Raw genomic sequence first — 15,678 nt, 5'->3', positions numbered from 1 at the left:
CCCCAAAGCAGACGTAAAAATAACAATAAAATCGTACAAATATTTATTCAAGTATACAATATTTAAAGAATAAGCGTCACTGAGTTCCCTAAAACGAAAATAGTACGTTTTTTATGTGCGGTTAATTAAGCCGTACATATCAAAATCTGGTGTTATCCGGCATCCTTTCAAAGTATGCAACTTGTTCTTGTTCCACTTTATAATCATGGATCCATCGGCTTCCTTTTCGCAAGCTACCAGCAATCCCGTCCTTCCACACACCAGCGGGAAGATAAATTTCTCTTTCTCTAGCACCTGAATACAAAACAGGTGCTACAATTAAATCATCACCTATCGAAAATTCATCAGCAACTACATGGCACGCTGTGTCATTGTAATCTAACATCCATAAAGGTCGTATAAGTGGAAGGCCAGTATCAAGAGAAGTTTTAGCATATTTTTTTAAAAGCGGTGTAACTTTACTTTCTCTCAATGATGTCAGGGTTTTCGCCATATCTAAAACACTGTCATCGCCAAACGTGCTAGGCAGATGAGTATATCTAATAACTGGCAAAAAGGTAGCCAACTGTAACCATCGAATGTATAGTTCTTTATCAGGAAGCAGTTCAGAACTATAGTTAGCGTAAAAGAGAGTTTCTGGAGCTTCTACATCGCCACCAACAGCACCAGGGATTAGGAAAGGGTAACCCAGCAATCCATAGGTAAGTATAGTGGGAATTACCCTACGCAAACCTTCCCACGATGATTCAAACTGAGGCAAAGAAACAAAAGTTGGTGGTTTTGGTCGCTCAACGGCGCTATTGACACCAAACAAACTAACTCCACTTTGTAGACTATTTATAAAAAACGTCTTGTACTGATCTGGGTTGATCAAAGGTTTTTCACATTGATAGTAGTGGGGCATGTTATACGCGGTACCTAAATCTAAATAATATGCGTCAAATTTATATTTCGCTAATACTGACTTCAGCTTGTTTACAAGCCAAGGGATTGTTCTATCATTGGTAACATCTAAGACTCCCGCACTCTGCGAAGATTTGTATCTTGTTAGTGCCGGAATTCTTCTGTCACTAAATCTTTCCGAAACGAGTAACCTTTTTTTCACGGCTTCGTAAAAGTTGAAACTTTCTGTAGAGATAAAAGGTTGAATTGAAAAAACTATTCTAAAACCGCGTCTGTGCATTATTTCTATCACTTCTTCTAGTCCCGGGAAACGTTCAGAATCAACTTCAAAGTCTCCAACGTTTTTCTGCCAAAACTCATTTATCAAAACGTGGCCCAATTTCAAAAAACTTAAAACATTAACAACATTGTCTGTGTAATTTGAAATAGTTTCCTCGGTTAGTTCGCTCTTAGAAGACGATGTTATTTCCCACAGTGGTTCGGTTAACAACGAATTGACCACATTCATGTCTTCCCGTTTTAGTCCATCCCATAATGCATTCTCGACTAAATTAGAATGCAGTTTCATCATATCCGAACTCGTACAAATACTATAATTCAACTGCGCCGTCTTCATTAATCGATTTACATAAGCAAAGTCGTCGTATTGGGCCTTTAAACACAACTCTTTAGTGTTAACACCTGCTACTGAAACGTATAGAGGCGTCTGATCGTCCACAATAATAGCCACGCCTTTAGAACTCAGAAAATACCGTTTCAGTACGTTACCGTATTCATGTTTGTCCACACGACCTGTGATAAAAGGTGCAAAATCGTGGTTACCGTTTTCTAAAGGCCAAGCTGATTCTGCCGTTTGTCCACCACCGTACCAATGGTCGTTGGGTTGCGACAATTCGAAACAATCGGTTGGTGCCATAGAATCCTTCAAAGAAATCCACTGGAAATTGTAACACTTCACTTCTGAATTAAATTGGTGGTGTTGCATATAAAGACGTGCATGACCCATCCATTCCGAACAGATGCTACCGTCATGTTTCTCGTCGATAGGTAAGCAGGGTAATGCTTTATCATAATTAATAGTAGTTCCTAATCTGGCTCTTATAATTTCAGCACCTTCGTTGTTATATATTTTCATAATACGTTTTATTTTATTGAATTTGATTTTTTGGAAATAGGCTTTTTGGAGAACTTTTTGGTGGTACAAAAAGTATGCACAGAAAATTAAAACGACGATTGTTATAAAGAGCAAAGCTACGAAAATACGGGTTTTATAATCGGTAGTTTTCTTCTTACGAAGTGTTGCTGGGAGCATCTGAAAATATAAAAACCTTGATTTATTTTTCATATTTTGCATTATTTCTTAATAATGATAAAATAGTTATTTTTGTATTAAGTGCGCGAAATCGTAGCCGAGACGGAAGGTCAAGGCTTACAGCACATTCGAATGCAAAGAAAAAAAACAGAACTCGTGCAGGAAATACAAACAACGTTTTCGCTTCAACTGTTTGTTTCGAAAAAAATGAAAAATTTGATTTAAAAATAATTTCATTACTAAAAAAAAATAGTTGACTGATGCGTAAGTGTAACGAAGAAAAGCTGTTGTATTCGTTTCAATAAAAAATTGCGAAAAAATATAAAGTGTCACGGAAGTAAGTTTCTGCAAGAAATGGAGGACTACAGCAGTGATAGCGATACTCCACATGATGTGAGGGAAGCTGCAAATGCTGTCGTGTCAAACATGCTGCCCGAAAAATCTAAGGGACATTATGAAAAAGTTTACAGCGAGTTTCGTGGATGGTACGCAGCAAAAGAGAAAAAGAGAAAATCACAGAAAAATTGCTTCTTGCATATTTGGAGGGAAAATCTAGTAAATTTAAACCACTTACTCCATGGAGCACACTCTATGTTAAAAAATACCATGAATATAAAGGGAAACATTGATGCGACGAAATTTCCAAAATTTATTCCTTACCTGAATACTGAGAGAACGTGTATAGTTTCTTGCCCTGAATGTATAGAAATATATTGAAAAAATAGAGCTCTGCGGCTACGATGAGACCTAATTTCTATTAAACGTCACGGGGGATCAAAATCTAACACCGTGGCGGAGTGGTACATTGAAGATAATATAAATAACCAAATCTTTGATAACCAATCCTCTACATCGGCCGGAGATTCTACTCGGAAGAGAGACCAAATTATGAAAAACATTATAGAAGAAAATATTGAGGAAAATTTACGTAAGTGTCTAGTAGACAAATGGTTCAAATTGGCAATAATTATTCCAGTGTTCAAATTAATTTTAATGTTAATAAAAATTTGTTTGCAATACTTGTTTTTGAAATAAATTGCATATTCTGCTTGTAAAATATGTCATTTAAATAGTATCGTAACAGTAAAAAAAATACGTAACGTAGCAGTAAAAAAAAAGAAACGTAACGTAACAGTGAAAAAATAAATTATTTTTTAACTAGAACTTGAATGGCACATTTTGCATATCCTTAGTGATATATTTATTAAAAATTGCCATTTTTTTTTTGACAGTTGTAGAAGAATATAATTTTGAAGATCTTCATATACTGCGATTTTTATTTTTTGTGCATTAAGTTACAGATGTAAATCTACTGATATAATGCTACGGAGAAAGATGTATCACAAGTTGTCAGAAATAATTGTTATTCGTAATCTATAAAATTATTAGATACATATCGTTATTTCCAAAAAATTTCTGACAAATAACATTGACATGGAAGTCATATTCCCAATACAGAGTCATCAAAATTGATTGAGAGAGTTGGTAAACCTGAACTAGAATAATTTGGTTTATTAAGTTGTATACAAATATTAGCTGTCAGATTTGAAGTTTCAAATTTCAAAACTCAGTGGCGTCTCTTTTTTTTGTAAAAAATATTAGTTGTCATATTTGAAGTTTCGAATTTTAGATTCGTTCATTTTTGGAGTTTGTTCGCAAAGATGCGAGGAGCAATAAGGTCGCATCGAACAAAGCTGTTCGTACAAACTTCAAAACCGTTTGCAACTTTGCAAGAAGGTAACTTTCGTATTCACAACTGATTCAGGGAGTTCGACAATCAACCCCCAGTTCTCTTGTCACGCCACTGAATTCATTGCCATATAACCTTAAACAAATCTGTCATAAGGTTGACAAACTTCACGGCAAAAACAGGGAGTACCAATTCTCTCAATCAATTTTGATGACTCTGTACTTTCCATTGTGACGGAAATAAATACAAAAATACATTCACATTCAGTAAAACTAAAAAAATATTTGTCCACATACCTTTTTGCCTTCTGTCAAAATTTTATATTCAAATGATGTTGAAACGTTTGATTTTTTCACAGACTTTAAGAATTTATAAAAATACAGGTCACAATGCGTAGAAAGTTTATATTTTATACTGTCTTCCACTCTATCACTAGATTGTAATTTTGTTTATAAATAAAGTCTAATCTTCTGTTTTTGTGATTTAGTAATATATGGCGATTTTTGTCGACCTTTGCGTTCTGTCCCTGAATATTGTTAATATGTATAGGCGGTGTGTAGTTGTTTCCCAATATCCGTATTACCAAGAAGATAGTAATCCTCTACATAATGTAAAGTTTCGCATTTCCTTCATGTTTTGTTGCTCTCTTCTTTAGATGTCGTAGATTACGCCAGTATTAATCCGGTGCTATGGTTTCAACTCATTAGCATTACTGAGGAGACACACAAAACAAAACAATTTATTATGTTTTTCACAATCGCACATCCATAGAAATTTATCATACGTGTTATGTCTTATTTCTCGTTTTGCCATGAATCCTTTCTTTTTATTAATAAATCACGGACGGCTCTCCCTAAAGTTTTCACTACAATTTTATTGTAATAAGACACAGGACGATTTTTTATTAAATATTCAAATGAATTCATTATTTCTATTTAAAATTGAATTACTGCTAGCGGTCACTGCTCAAACAGGACCTGATTTCAGCCAAACACAGCGACTAGAGGCGCGGTTTCCATGGCAGCGGTGTAAACAAAACGTCTAAATGAGTCATGATTTAGTCTCGGTCTCCACTTACATCTGTAGATGTAAGTTTTGATACATTTGATACAAATGGAGCGAGCTAAAGAAATTAGTTTTGATAGTTATGAGCTAGAGCTGGGCGGTCGAAATTTATTTATCCCCACTACCCGTCGGATCAGGGCGAGCAGTGCCGGCCGCTGCAACCTTGCTTTACTCGCTGCTTACTCGTTTCTCGCTTTCCAAGTGTGCATCATTTTTGGTAATTTACACAAATAGTTTTATTTTCAACGAGACCAACGCTTGAAAATTATTAAAATTATTACAATTATTATTTCGTGGATATGGATTTTAAAATCATCAACCGACGGCGACGTGTAGGTAACATTAGTTTTCTCATAATGTGCTTAAATTTCAACCGCCTAGCCCTAGTTATGACACAAACTTCCAGATAAAAATAAAATTACTATTTTGCTATGTCAAATATGTTTGTGGATGTTGTAATTTCGGGGGGCACGTGCCCTTGTGCCCCCCGGCACCAGCCGGCCCTGTTGATATTATAGATGAATGAGTATGTAGGTAAGTGAAGAAAAATGTTGCTGCCTCGGTGGGAAACGAACCCCACGCCTCGCGCTTGCCAGACAGGTATCCTGACCACTACATCACGGAACTATGGTTTAACGTTTTCTAATCCAAGATTTTAGATGCAGATAATATGCTAGGTCGCATTAGTTTGCATAAACTTTCAAACAAACACTTTTTTAGAATGAACAAATATGTAATTGCTACTTTTAACAATAATTTTCGAAATACCACTTACAGCACCGGTTAAAATATTTTAAGGGATAGCTTGGCACAACCTAATGTTTCGTAGCTTTTTAAACAAATTGCTACCTAGATAGATGCTAATAGAACTTAAATTATACATTTTTTATTAAAAAAAAATTGACATTAACAGTTCATAATTTTTCGAATCCAATAATTATGTTGGAGTGAAGACTAAATACAGTAAGTATTTCACAGAAAGATAAAACAATAGTATAAATTTAACTCAGAACAGAAAAGCGACATTTTTCATGCAGTAAGAAATAGGCAAAACAGGCAGGGGCAGCTGATGCTGGGGGGCACAAGGGCACGTGCCCCCCCGAAATTACATCGTCTACAAACATACTGGACATGGTAAAATAGTAATTTTCAATATTTAAAAAATTTTCCGAAAATTTGTGTCATAATTATCAAAACTAATTTTTTTATGTCGTTCCACTTATATAAAATGTATCAAAACTTACATCCACTTACATCTAAAGATGTGTGTCTTGGATATATGATATGTTATTGCTGATAAAACCCGGGTTCAGAGACCGAATCATGGTTGATTTAGATATTGTTGTTTACACCGTTGCCATGGAAACCACACGTCCTAGCCGTCTGATACAACTGGACTGCGATCCCATTCCGACCGTGCTCGGCAGGATTGAGTTACTATCGCAGGTTTTAATTTTCATTCTGCGCGAACACGTATGATAAATATTCTTAGATAATCTTCTCGGTAATACAGACATTCGGAAACAACTATACACCGCCTATATTAATAATATTGGGGCACATGACGCAAGAGTGTTTGAACTTGCTTTACGTGGACATGCCGAAAGTAGGGAATCACAAAATCGAGGTCTGATTTTACGGCTGAATTTGACTCTGCCTTATCAAATCATTTGAAAGAAGTAACGGTTTTTAAAGGAACGCCTAAAACTGTTCAAAATGAACTTTTAGATACCATGAACGTAAAATTTTAACCGAAGCCAAAAAGGTACGTGGAGAAATCCTTTTTTACTTTTATTGAATGTATTTTTGTATTTCCGTCACACAATTTCGTCTATTACTTAATTGGTAATAACAACCTGTTTTATATCTTTATATTTAACTCATCAATAAAATTGTGTCCCCCCCATTTCAAAAGGTCACGAGCCGCCAATGAACAGGTTGCTTTTTTGTAAACAAAATGTACCAGTTTTACACGTTATTTTTGAGCAGCACAGATATCTAGCAACCACAAAATATTTCATATAATTATAATAATTAATGAAACAAGCTTTGATACTAAATAAAATTTTCCTTTAAACTTTAATCAAAATTAACTTACTTTAAGCATCAAATTTTTTGTTTTCATTTAAGAAATTGCTACGTTACATACTGTCTTTGCTTATACGGCACCACAGCTTTCAATGAGCAACAATCATGCAGTTTTACCTCAATTAAAACTAAGAACGTTGCTAAAGAGTACGCTTTATCCATAAAAAATGGAACAACTTCCATTAATGAGTAAGAAACAAGAATTAACAAAAATACTAGACAGGTGAAGCACCATTTCAAGAAGATCATATTTTAAGAATAGATTTGCAATTTTATTCGCAGCTAATATTACGTCACCTAAACTGACTTTTAGTCACAGTTTTATTTAATCATTAGTTCAGTTTAGTTATTTGAAATAAATTCTGTTTTTCCTGTTTATTAAACTGAAGAATCACATTTAAAATGTCATGCCAAAAATGTTGCCAGAAAATTAGTGTTCAGAAAATTTCTAATTCAATTTCTTTTTAACTCGTGCACTGCATTTTTGATTTATTTTATTTTTGGTGCGCACACTGTAAATACAGTAATAAGCTTAACAAGTCAAGTATTTTAAATAAAATTATTTTATTTTTTTTAAAGTGTGCAATTTCGGTTTTGGAATATTATTATACAATATTAATATTACCTACGCCAAATTTTTTTTAATATTCAAATAAAATTTATGCTGTTACGTTTTAGATAAATTGATAATAATCTTATATGTACATTGGTGGACAACAACTCTCATTATCGTGAAGTACCTATGCAAGCAGATTTTTCAGATAGTTTATGAAATGTGAGATAAAATAAAACTCAACTCTTGCTGACATTTTTTGGTGCAAGCCTTCTTTTTAAAAAAAGGACATTATGGACTAACGAAAAATTTACTCTTTTGAAGTTACAGCGTTTAGAAACGGTTTTTTGTTATTTAGTATATAAGTTGCATTATAATAGTTTTGTTTAAATAATAGTAGTAATAGAGGTACGCTGACATTTAGCAGTTTATTTCGTAAACAAATAATGTTGTAAAGGGTCGTGATAGTTATGAATGTTTTGCGGATAGTAATTCTACTCGTGACCCTTCTTACATACAGCCTCGTGCACGCAAATAACTTTTCAATATTGTACTTCGACTTTTGAATTGGAATGCACCATTTACTAACAATTGCTACATTATTAATCACTGAAGTAATACAAATGACAAATTTTCTTAAATATCAGTATTAAAGAAAAAAATGGCTTAAAAACATTCTATAATTTTAAATAGATCTCGGTAGGAATAACTGTATTAAATATATTATTCATTATTTTCTTACTATAACTTTTACAATTACCGAAAAAATCGAGTTCATGTTGTGTAAAAAAAAATTCAAAGTTGATGAAATGTAATCTGTAAAAAGTACACTCTTCTCGTATATGACCTTTTCTTCAATGTACGCTTGAGTAATATGTTAATTTCTGTATTTGCTTTAACAACTCTTTATTTGCACCTTTCATTACTACCTTTGTTTTCTAACCAATTCCATTTTGACTACTTAATAAAAAATTTTCCATCGTTATTTATAAAACAAAACTTATGCATTGCTATATCTCATACTGAAAAACTTATAAATTCAATTAGCCATACCTGCATTTTCTCCCTGAGCAAACTCGCCAACGAGTTAATTGAAGTGATTGAATTAGCTGGCGAATTACTTCCGGATTCATCTTCACCTGGTGGTTTAAGCATTCTCGGTGGGCTTGTGACAGATTTCCTTCTAGCATTACGCAGAGGCGTCCTTTAAGAGAATCATTCGTAAAGCACACAGGACAGATATCAAGACACTAAACAATTCGTTACACTTTCATTAGATTAAGTGCTAGAATAAGAGTCTACCACGGTAATAAATGATCTTGTAATGTATATAATATATGAGGCATTGCCTTTTGTCACAGGCATATGACCTGAAGCTGTGAGACCACAGAAAAGGAAGCTTCAATTGTGCCAAATTCGACATGCGAATTTACACAAAGGGATAAAAATAAAAAGTTAAGCGCAGAGAATTTAAAATAAAATTTCAATGAAGACAAAAATAAATACAGTTTTTATTTTTTTCTAGTGAAAGATTCATTTTTTTACGTACCGAAAGTACCGAGTACGTTTATTTAGTATTAAGATTGACACAGGTTATTATTCTATCTGAACTCAGCACTGATCTAGACCCTTGTCTGCCTTACACTTATTACAATATCCGCACTAGCAACTGCATTTGCACTTGAGATAATTGTAATAAAATATTGTAACGTCTCGTAGGTGTTTCCGGATTTAACAGCACACTTTATTAAAACAGCTTTCAAGAAAAATGATTCATTTTAATTTTTACTCTTAATTCAAAAAATTAGCTTACTTGACTTCATCTCTTTTACTTTTGTTGTTACCGTCGTCATCAATATACTGCAACTCGTCTAAATTAACATTTGAAAAACTCATGGTGAACAAGACTTCTAAGATACTAATTACTGATTTAATAAATCACATCAGCGGTTTCACGAAAACACTCGCAGACTAACAAGCATTAATTCCTTATCTAATATTTATCTCTTTCTTAAGTGTACGGATAGCGGATAATGTGTCATTTTAAAAAATAAACATTGTAGGTTCAGCACAGAACAACGGAATTTTTTTAGAATTATCGTGTCAGTCATAAATATTACATCGAGCTGTGATTGAGTGGTTTAATCTTACTACATCCCTGCGATAAAATGGTACCTACTCATATGATTTTGTTATTATAGTAAGTATGTAGGTGACTTCCTGTCTGATAAGTAATAAATTATTGAAACTCACAGGTGGCCTCAGGTCTTTTGGCTTCCATTTATGTACTCATCTTGTTAGTTAGTGACATCAGAAGATGTTTATTCAAATTTGTTTATGAACGTAAAGTAGTTAGTTGATTTGTGATAACCAAAATTATGTTTGCAGTTAACTGCACCATAAATATAAACCAAGCTTGAGTCATATGTTTTCACAACAATAAATACGCATATTTTTAATATGTAATGTGATCAAAAACAATCTTATTAAAACCTATCTCCAATGTAGCTAGGTACTTAACCGTCGAGGTCGCAAATTTTCAACATCATCAGAAAAGATCATTTTATCATTTACCCAATATTGTATTTAAACAAAGGTGCACTATATATTTTATTGTTTTTGATCTGTCATCGTTTTAAGTGCAGAATGGATACGATTTATATGTAACCATTAAATGTGGCAGATTGATTACCTATATATACCTACGCACGTGAAAAAAATTTTGTAAACCATAAATTATTTTTTTGTTTATCTACTTACATTAAATCACAACAATAGCGAAAAATAAGTAATACGTAGTATAAGAAAAACATGGTTACAAAAAAACACAAAACAGAAATTATTGTAACAAATTTGGTTCCTGTGCACTTTTAGGTTGCAACAGTTAAAATAAGTGGCATGAAACATAGTTAGTGTATCTAAATCTGCCTATCAGTAGTTGCATAAAATTAAATTTTTAGTCATAAAACAATATATCAAAATAAAATGTTAATAAATCAGAAAAAAGTGAGATAGTTACCTACTAGTTGGCATTTCATAGTCACTGTCCGTATCGTCCTCTGCATCCTCTGCGATCTGCAATAATAAAATATATTATTTTTCCAGACAACAGTGAAGAATAAATAAATAAAATACACCTTGTAAGAATCAAGAGTGTCACTTTCTGCACTGGTTTCAGAAAGGTTTCCTTCGTCGCTGCAATGCGAATTTGTTTTAATCACCACTATGTAATCCATTTTGTGATAACTTATTTCGATTATTTAGTAATAAAATTATATCCTATAGGTACATGTACCAAAAAAATTTAAATTCACCACACAACACTTCATCACGATAAATAAATGCAGTTTAAGAGGATCAACTCAATCAAGGTCATGATGAATTTAACAAACCATAACAACACTTCTTGATGTGAGGAGAGAACCAAAGTCGACACCTAAATTATACCTTTGTAAAACATATTATTAAATTCAGATAGTGTAAGACCTGATTCAGCAGCACATTTTTTTTAACTGTAAATAAGAATGATTCTGAGAAATGTGTTGTAAATTTAAATGTAATCAATGAAAATAATATTTCATAACTTTTAGTACGAGTATGATAAATTCGATTTATTAGGATGAATTTATTTAAAGCAGAGAGGTAAATAAATACTATATAAGCGGTTTTTATTAATCTCAATTATATGACGATGTTGCAAATTTTTTATTGCTGGGATTATCTTGACCCAGTTCATTTTTATTGATAATAATGCTACTAGTTATTGTATATTGTGACAGTATATGTGAAGCTTCATCAGTCAAAGATAGAGTGAGAGTAACCTACTACCTACTGCGTCAAGTTGTGGGACTAATAATAAGTAACGTGACTTCCTAATATTACTCTTGCATTAAAAATTTTAGTGATTTTAACAATATAAGAATATCTCGAAATGATGGCTTTGTTACCCACCTTAGACAATACTAAGAAGAGTTTATTTTGGAAAATAGAATATTATTTTAATTTGAGTTTGTTGTTAAAGGACAATGTGCATATAATTTCAGACTTTGGAGTACCTTTTCTTTTTGTCAGCAAGTAGATATTACGTACCTAATTAAAATCACAATTTATTTGTGAAAAATATAAACATGACTTAAACAAACTTTTACTTTATAATATCTAACTTTGTTTATTGTCTACTAGACATTATAGACGCACCAAGGTCAAGGTAGACCATAAAATTTTATACGCAAGATCTTATATTGCATGCATATTAGTTTTTATAAAAACCTCATTGGCATTCTTCTTATTTATTTTTCATCGTTTTTATTAAATAACTCGATATAGGACACAAATTATTGTTCACTATGTTACGAAATCATGATTATAACTGAAAACATCAACACAATTAATAATTAATTAATTCGTACATTTTTAAAATTTCTAATTTTTCTTTTCTAATAAGTGTTATCTTCATACATTAAACCGATACTAAAATTACTTGTAACTATATAAAATACTCTATGTTTTTGAGAAACAATATTCTACAACTTATTTTTTTAAAACGAATGGTCATATATATTTTTGCATTTAGTAATTGATCTCTTCTTGGGCTTTACAAGTATTTGGAATCACTAGGCAAAAGAATTTCAAAAATAAAATATATGTTTTTAAGGCCTAAGAAAAGAATAATCAGAATATGTAAAAATATAGGTACCTATAAGTTTTAAATATTTAAAACAAAACTCAATTGTATGTTGCTCCCCAAAAATACAACACGCACTATATTTGAAAATAATTTTATTTTTTCTTGCGTGACACTAAGGAAATATGTATCAATATCATCATCATGATGGTAAAATAGTAAAAACTAGCTTAAAAAACACGTTTATAAAATAATATATGTTCAAATTCAAGTTTCTTTTAAAAGATTTGTACATACTCGTAAATTTGCTTATACACTTTAAACGCGTAGTACAAAACATTTATTCAAGAAAGAATATGCCAAATAAAGAGCCAATTACTTAAATGTATCTAAACATTATCATAAAAACGGCAAAACGGTAACAAAAATTTGTATGTGTTAATTTCTTTCAAAGTACGTGTTTTTATACCGTCTTATTTTTGCTTTGTGTTCGACAATAATCTTATAAGAATAAGTTTGGGCTATCAAATATGACACTTTATATCGGGTGAATTTTTAAATTTCTACTCTAGTTGGACATGGCGCTGACACCAGTCGTTTGAATTTCACTGCTGATGTACGCTTCATGGCCAGCTAGAGCAAAAATTTAAAACTCCCAGGGTATTAGAAAATACAAAACAAATTTCTTCGGAGCTATTAAGTAATATAATTTATAGAATTTCGGAAGTAGTTAGTAACGTACCTAATGATGAATATGTTTTAAAATTAATATCTTCTTCATTTTTAGAAAGGTAAGATGTCATCTAAAAAAATGTATCAAATAAATCTTTATTTTCGCTTTGGGATGTATTGGGGTTTACTTCAAACGCAGTACAAATAACTTTAGAAATTTGATTAACAACAAAATCTATTAAATCTGGTTCTTCAACGCAATTTCATATGTATTAAAAAAAAAAGTCGTAGCAAATGTAGCTATGTTAAGCTTGCAAGCGTTATTAAATATACAAAAGATATAATATTCAGTTAATAAAAAAAATAGCATGCAGTTCACGCTTAAAAACAGTTCTTGATACTATTTTTATGAAAACAATATGAATTAAAAAGTAAAATAAAACAAATATAATGTAAAATTCTCTAGTTGTGTAGCAGCAAGGTAATAAATATGTTCTATGGCATGCAGCCATGACATCAGAAGATCAAAAATTAATTTATTAGGTACCATTAAATAAAAACGTTGGACATGACAATACATCGCAAAGGAAAAGCACAACTGCCAACATTCGTGCGTTAAGTATCATCTCACACATTAATTGGGTAAGTAACAATTTTACTCTCCTTAATTTTAACTTATAGGAGTAGTCATTATTCGCTTTGTCTATTAATTAGTTTTGTATGTCACGAATCTAGTTTCAACAAGAAATTATTACATGTTTAGAGATTCATATGGTAAAAATGTATGCAAACAACTTTACTCCATTAAAAAATGTTTTAATTTCCATTCTCAGTAGTTGTTCAAATTTCGAACTCGAAAAACTTAAATAGTTTATTATGTAACAACATTACTGCGATATTATATGTAACGTACAAATTCATGTTTACAAAAAATTAACAACAAAATTCCTAATTATGTTGTTTTCCTATTTTCTTTAAAATTATAAATCTCCTAATTTGAATTTAACATTTTGACCAAATAGCGACAGTTAAGGAACTATAAATATATACGTCTATACAACAAAGTCACTTACTTGTACGTGTTGTTTAAGGGTCTGTAAATCATCTAAATTCGGAAGAGAGATGCTATTTCTCCTAAGCGATAATCTTCTTTCAGAAACATCTCCTGACCCATCAACATTTTCGGAATCACTATCGTTATCATTTCCCACATTCAAAGCTGTTTCATAAATATCACTCGATTTAGAATCTTTAGGATCCATTGGTGGTGGGTCCACTACAATTATCGGGATCTCTTCAAAAGGTCTTACACTTATCGAATTATAGTACTTTCGGTTACTCATTTTCTAGTTATCTACTGTTAATTAAACTAACAAAAACAAACACTTGTCTACTTCAGAGGTATCACAAATAGTAATTAACTCTATAAACGTTTGCTTACACTTGTTTAGATGTATCGGTGGCGTTCAATTAATACAATTCACTTCATGTTCTCACATCAGTGATGAAAATAATTAGACATTAATGTTGCAATTATCATCTTCACGATGCGAAAACGTCTAGAAATTGTAAAAAGTATTTAGTTGCCACGAACTTATTAAAAAATAAGTTTTTACCGTGATTTAATATTCCGAATAAGTTTTAATTTCACGTGATGTTTTGCAGTCTCTTTTTACCTGCAAGAAAAAGTGCTAATTAGTATTTCACCTCCAACACTCGAGAAAACTAGATTCATTACAGTAGCATCATGCGGTGAGTTGAGTCGCCTGTGGGCGAAAATGCGTAAGATAGTTAAATAGTATGAAGACGTAAATATTTGGTCATTAATTTTATTGTGTTAATTGTTAAACACAAGTTAAGTCGATCTAGGTCAGAATAAACTCGGCATAAGTAAGTGACAAAATGAACGCTGACATTTTACTATTTGGCAAATTTACATAACTACACACTTTAGCATTAGATTTCGATTATATGAATCCATTAATATTGATTAATTTAGCAGAAAAATGACAAAGATAGTAAGATCAGTTTTGGTTGTTTTCTAAACTTGAAACTATGTTAAATACATTTTAACAAACGTGTTTAAAATCTAATTACTACAACACGTATTTCAATACATTGCTACACCTACTAGCGAGAACAATAATTTAAGTATGTACTTACTAAGTATATGTACAAATTTATTTTAATGAAATCATTATCAGTGTGTCTATCAAAGTTATAAATATTTCCTTAATAATTTCGTTGTAATAAGCATGGCGTTAAATCTTGTCACTAGCTTAGAAATTGTTTAGTTATTACTGTAACCGAAAGTAATGTTCTAGTTACTTACCCTTTAGTAGTTTCTGGCCGGTAAGCATAGTACAATAGCCAAAAAGTACCTATTCACACTAGAATTTCATTTACAGTACTGAATAAAAATACCTACAAACAAAGGATTACTAGTGATACAATATAAATCTCTAAATACTTTTAGTCCTTCAAACAATAACATTGCTTCATAGAAAGGGATTATGGTCTTAGTACCTCAGATATGAAATAAACAGAACCCGTAGCGCATTTACTCACAATAATTGTTAATTAAGAAAGCGCACTGAACACTTAGCCCTTGCCGTTTTGACAATCAGCAAATATCTGTCTGAAGAACAACACTACGTCGTAATATTTCTTGAAGATAAGTTCTTCCATTTGACCGTGATGATGTGTATGACTATGAATTAAGTAAAGGCAGCAATTTTCGTATGAATAAATTCATCAATTTTGTACCAACT

At 31.8% G+C, this 15,678-nt stretch overlaps 1 protein-coding gene across 11 annotated transcripts; it reads right to left on the bottom strand.

The window, feature by feature from the left end:
- Positions 1 to 26: 26 nt before the first annotated feature.
- On the bottom strand, positions 27 to 15,613 carry LOC135126693 (myogenesis-regulating glycosidase). 11 transcript variants are annotated; one of them, XM_064052773.1, is made up of 7 exons: positions 15,240 to 15,326; positions 14,524 to 14,583; positions 14,349 to 14,466; positions 13,981 to 14,183; positions 10,631 to 10,686; positions 8,665 to 8,815; positions 27 to 2,215 (listed from the first exon to the last, which is right to left on the bottom strand). In XM_064052773.1, exons 4-7 carry the CDS (start codon positions 14,167 to 14,169, stop codon positions 140 to 142), a joined length of 2,472 nt encoding a protein of 823 aa, XP_063908843.1. In that variant the 5' UTR covers positions 14,170 to 14,183; positions 14,349 to 14,466; positions 14,524 to 14,583; positions 15,240 to 15,326; the 3' UTR covers positions 27 to 139. The 11 variants fall into 11 exon arrangements, with proteins under 11 accessions (XP_063908843.1, XP_063908840.1, XP_063908841.1 ...); XM_064052770.1 differs by lacking the exons at positions 14,349 to 14,466; positions 14,524 to 14,583 and adding an exon at positions 15,378 to 15,613 and having other exon boundaries at positions 15,240 to 15,331; XM_064052771.1 differs by lacking the exons at positions 14,349 to 14,466; positions 14,524 to 14,583 and adding an exon at positions 15,434 to 15,613 and having other exon boundaries at positions 15,240 to 15,331.
- Positions 15,614 to 15,678: the final 65 nt, after the last annotated feature.

This window comes from Zophobas morio, unplaced genomic scaffold, assembly GCF_036711695.1.
Source record: "Zophobas morio isolate AGI-343-1 ecotype UQ-CSIRO unplaced genomic scaffold, CSIRO_AGI_Zmor_V1 ptg000011l, whole genome shotgun sequence".
Classification (NCBI taxonomy): Eukaryota; Metazoa; Arthropoda; class Insecta; order Coleoptera; family Tenebrionidae; genus Zophobas; species Zophobas morio.
This window is presented reverse-complemented; position numbering and strand designations above follow the sequence as displayed.